This window comes from Colobus angolensis, unplaced genomic scaffold (assembly GCF_000951035.1).
Source record: "Colobus angolensis palliatus isolate OR3802 unplaced genomic scaffold, Cang.pa_1.0 Scaffold121, whole genome shotgun sequence".
NCBI lineage: Eukaryota > Metazoa > Chordata > Mammalia > Primates > Cercopithecidae > Colobus > Colobus angolensis.
This window is the reverse complement of record NW_012113253.1, coordinates 3399275-3404187: the sequence shown is the minus strand read 5'-3', so window position 1 is coordinate 3404187 and position 4913 is coordinate 3399275. Positions and strand designations below refer to the sequence as shown.

The following is a 4913-nucleotide window of genomic DNA, read 5'->3' as shown; positions in this document are numbered from 1 at the left end:
TAGTATTTTTTTAAAGTTCCAGGGTACATGTGCAGGATGTGCAGGTTTGTTACATGAGTAAACATGTGCCATGGTGGTGTGCTGCACCCATCACCTAGGTATTAAGCCCAGTATGCATTTAGCTCTTTTCCCTAAGGCTCTCCCTCCCATCCCGCCCTTCCCAAAAGGCCACAATAAATGTGGGGCCTGTGTCCATGTGTTCTCATTGTTCAGGTCCCACTTATAAGTGAAAACATGCTGAGGATAATGGCTTCCAGTTTCATTCATCCATCCAGCTTCCTGCAAAGGACATGATCTCGTTTCTTTTTATGGCTTCATAGTATTCCATGGTGTATATGTACCAACATTTTCTTTATTCAGTCTATCACTGATGGGCATTTGGGTTGACTCCATGTCTTTGCTATTGTGAACAGTGCTGCAATCAACATACGTGTGTATGTGTCTTTATAAACAGAATGATTTAACAGATTGGGTTCTAATGACAAATTAGTACTGGCACGCTTACTCAACAATTCAACTTGTTAAATGCTTATTGTTATTCCATGAAGATCTTTGCATTTTGATCTAAAAGAGAGGACTAATTCTGAATTATTCACATTTGTATGATCTGGTCATGCTTTTTAGACACAGTTTAAGAAAAGATGTCTTTTCTTCTGAGACTATAAACTATGAAGGTGAAATCTGTTAGGTCTTTTCTTTGGGGGTATAAAAACAATAATTGCCACAAAAATACATTCTGAACTTTCTGGGTATGAGTAAGCACTTGAGAGATAAAAGGCTATTCTTAGAATAAATGTATTTAAGATGTTTAAAAAAGAAAATTAACCTTAGTATATGAAGTTAATCATTTTGTTAGAATTATACAAAACATTTTTTGGAGACCCAGCCTTAGGGCATCTGACTTTAGCTTCTAATCCTCAATCTCAGCTGCCTTGAGGGCCTACTCCTAATTAAATGAACATTATTTAGAAGATTAGCTCCAAAGTGACAGGGCAGTTAACACCATAAAATTCAGTTCAATCTTTCTTATTTAAAAACATACCTGAAAAATATGCCAGTCTGAAACCCTTTCTAGAGACGCTGTCATCTGAATGAAACCTAATCCAGATGTGGTCTTGTGAAGAGATATACGGAGGTGGAATTGTGGAACCACAAGCTCTGTAACTTTCAATATTCTTGTATGTTTCTATTGTCAACCAGTCCAAACTGCACCTTCTGGATCCTTGAATATCAAAATCCTGAAAACTGGGGAAAAAAAAAAAAAAAAAATCAGAAATGTCTATTAAAAAGGCAATTTTGGAAAAAAAAATCATATTACAATGTAACTGAGGATATTATTGTAAGCTTCCATATACTGACCGATTCTCCTGGGTCTTCCAGGCATATAACCATATCATTAGCAAATAATAATACTAATTCTATGTTCCTCATATATGTATTTCTTCTCCAGATTGTAGAAAAATACTTCTTCACAAGTAATGCCAGTTTCAAAATAATGTTAAAAAAACAGGTGACAGGTGGCACCTTTTCTTTTTCTTTTCTGTGTGTATGGTTGGGAAAGACCACTTCTAACTCAGAACATCCTGAATTGTTCTGTGTTCCAACCAGAATCACCTCTCCCCAATCTGATGAACTGAAGTAAACACAGAGAAACTCAGCCTTCTCTTAGATTAATACTTGCTTAATAAAAAGTTTGCAGCTGACATTCTTAGGAGAGTAATTACCACAAATCTGAGCAAGGTAAAAGACTGAAAAAGGAACACATGAAAAGTGTTTTTGGTGAAAAGTCCCTGAGTTTGGGAATACTTTTTTACATAAATCACTTTATAGCCAAATACTATCTTGTAGTTAATAAAATGTGGGCATAAGTATAGGTCAAAAACATCAAATAAATAACAGCACATAGAAAATTAGTCATTGCTTATGAAAAAAAGAGAAACCAAAACATAGTTTTATAATAGCTGAACATGTCTCAGCAAAAAGATCTGACTTTATCTTCTTGCCTTTGCCTTAAACTAAGTGATAGTAAAGTTAATTACCCAAGGATTATTATATCAGAATGTTTCTTCTTCAAATATTCTGAATAACTAACAAAAGCTGATAGACAATTTGATTGTTTCCAAGTTTGCACTATTATGAACTATGCTTTAAAAACTCCTGGCCAGGCACGGTGGCTCACACCTGTAAACCTAGAACTTTGGGAGGCTGAGGTGGGCGGATCACGAAGTCAGGAGTTTGAGACCAGCCTGGCCATGGTGAAACCCCATGTCTACCAAAAATACAAAAATTAGCCAGGCATGGTGGTGTGTGCCTGTAGTGCCAGCTACTCAGGAGGCTGAGGCAGGAGAATCTCTTGAACCAGGGAGGCAGAGGTTGCAGTGAGCCGAGATCGCGCCACTGCACGCCAGCCTGGGCGACAGAGCGAGACTCCGTCTCAAAACAAAACAAAACCTCCTTATACATGTACATATCTCTCTTACACACCAGAACAATAAATTCTCTAGGACAAACTGTTCTAGAACTAGTATTGCTAGGTCAGAAGAATAATTCCTCTTGAAATCTAACAGACCCCGGCAAAACATGTTTATATGAACTTACAATTCTACCAAGTCTGTACCGTATATCCCACACATTTAGCAAAATGACATATTCTATTTTTAAAAATGTTTTGCCAATTAGGTAGACAAAAGAGATTTATCACTTCTATTTTGCATGTCTTTATTTACTGAGATTGAAATGCTTTTCCAATTTACTGGTTATTTCTATTTCTTTTACTCCAAATTGCCTTGCTTTTCAAATTGCCTCCTTTATTCATTAATATTTCTTATTTAAGAACTCTACATATTATAAACATGAGCTTATTTGGGGGCATGTCTGTTATGTAAGACATGTCATATCCACCTACATCCACATTCTTTCTCTCCAACAGTCAGTGTGGTCAGTCTTTTTCATTTTAGTCACTGATGGGCGGCATCTCTTATTGTGGTTTTATGCACACTTCTCTGAAGACAAATTTGCTGAACAGCTTTTCATGTGATTGTTGGCCATTTTTATATCTTCTGTGAAGAATCTGTTCATGTCTTTTGCCCATTAAAAAAAAAAAAAAGTTATAAAAATCCCTTTTATATTCTTGGCCAGGCATGGTAGCTCATGCCTGTAATCCCAGCACCGTGGGAGGCTGAGGTGGGCAGATCACTTGAGGTCAGGAGTTCGAGACCAGCCTGGCCAAACAACATGGTGAAACCCCGTCTCTACTGAAAATACAAAAATTAGCTGAGTATGGTGGCACAGGCTTGTAATCCCAGCTACTGGGGAGGCTGAGGCAGGAGAATTGCTTGAACCTGGGAGGCGGAGGGTGTAGTGAGCTCAGATCACACCACTGCACCCCAGCCCGGGTGACAGAACAAAACTCTATCTCAAAAAAAAAAAAAAGGATTCAAGTCCTTTGTTAGATATGTGTATTGCTAATATTTTCTTCCAGTCTATGGTTCTGTCTTTTCATTTTCTTAATGGAACCTTTTAATGAGAGAAGTTTAAAATTTTAGTCTTGATGAAGTCTAATTTATTATTATTATTTTCGCTTTATGTTTAATGCGTTTAGTGTCCTAAGATATCTTAGTGTTTCCAAATATCTCAACGATGTTCAACTACTTTTTAAGTATTTCAGTTTTAGTTTTTACATTTATAGCTGAGATTTATATAAATTAATTTTTGTGTTTTCAAGTAGAAAATGAGATTTTTTTTTTCTTACATTTATCTAGAACACAGAAGATACTAATTTTTGTTCTCTCACACAGTTAAATTAGTCTGATGACCATGAACTTGAGGAGGTTTGGTTTTTTTATACTTTGTTTAAAGCGAGTTTGTTTCTGCTTTGCCCTTAGTCTCAGGGAGAATTCTTAGTTTAAGGACACTGTCTTTACTTGTAAAGTATGACACACAGAGTTTCATTAAAAATCTCAAGGCATTTATTTATGAAGCCCTATACTGGGTCTCGCCTGTGATGGACAGGATTCAAACTCCACATGCTGCCTCTGCTGTGGTGCACAGCAGCTGAAATCATAAAGTCTTTTCAGCCTTCCCACTGTTACTCTCCAGCGGGTTCCTCGGAGTCTTTATGCACACACAATTCATGGGTCAGCTAAGGATCTGAGAATAATTTAAATGCAGTTACTTTCCAGTTTGTGGTTCTCTCCTTTCCAGGAGTTACCTTATTAATTAATTTCCAGTTATTGTCGCAGCCTCAACTGCATCCTGACACCTCAAGCTAACAAGACTATGGTGATCTGCTTGAGTTCCAGTCACTCCACGTTGCACGGACTGGCAAGAATCTTCAGAGAACTGGTAGGAAACAAGCCTATCTCATGAAGAGTGGTTCCTTCTTTCAGGGGTGGAATACTCTTCAGTTTTTGCCGGTTTCTTATTACTCTCCAGATCCCTCAAATAGTTGGTTTTAAAATATTTTATCCAAACTTTATAGCTCTTGTTTATGGGAGGTCTAGTCCCATTCAAACTAGGGAATCCCTTAATAAACTTCTAGTCCACTAAACATTTAAGATTCATGAAGGCAAAGGCTGGGAGAGGCATGCCTGTAATCCCAGCACTCTGGGAGGCCGAGGTGGGTGGATCACCTGAGGTCAGAAAAGTTTGAGACCAACCTGGCCAACATGGTGAAACCCCGTCTCTACTAAAATTCAAAAATTAATTGGGCATGGTTTTTAATTTTAGTCTTGATGAAGTCTAATTTTTTATTTTTGCTTTATGTTTAGTGCATTTAGTGTCCTCTCTAAGATACCTTGGTGTTTCCAAAGATCCCAAAGATGTTCAACTAATTTTTAAGTATTTTAGAGTTTTAGTTTTAACACACCTGTAATCCCAGCTACCCGGGAGGCTGAGGCAGGAGAATTGCTTGA

The 4913-nt window shown here is 37.4% G+C and overlaps 1 protein-coding gene across 2 annotated transcripts in view; it reads right to left on the bottom strand.

Annotated features, from left to right (window-relative positions):
• Positions 1-4913, bottom strand: part of LRP12 (low density lipoprotein receptor-related protein 12) — a 96239-nt gene that overhangs the window by 9026 nt on the left and 82300 nt on the right. For both annotated transcript variants that reach the window (XM_011931056.1, XM_011931064.1), the window contains one exon: positions 1043-1245. In XM_011931056.1, the coding sequence (XP_011786446.1) occupies positions 1043-1245 (203 nt within the window). The remainder of the gene's footprint in view (positions 1-1042; positions 1246-4913) is intronic.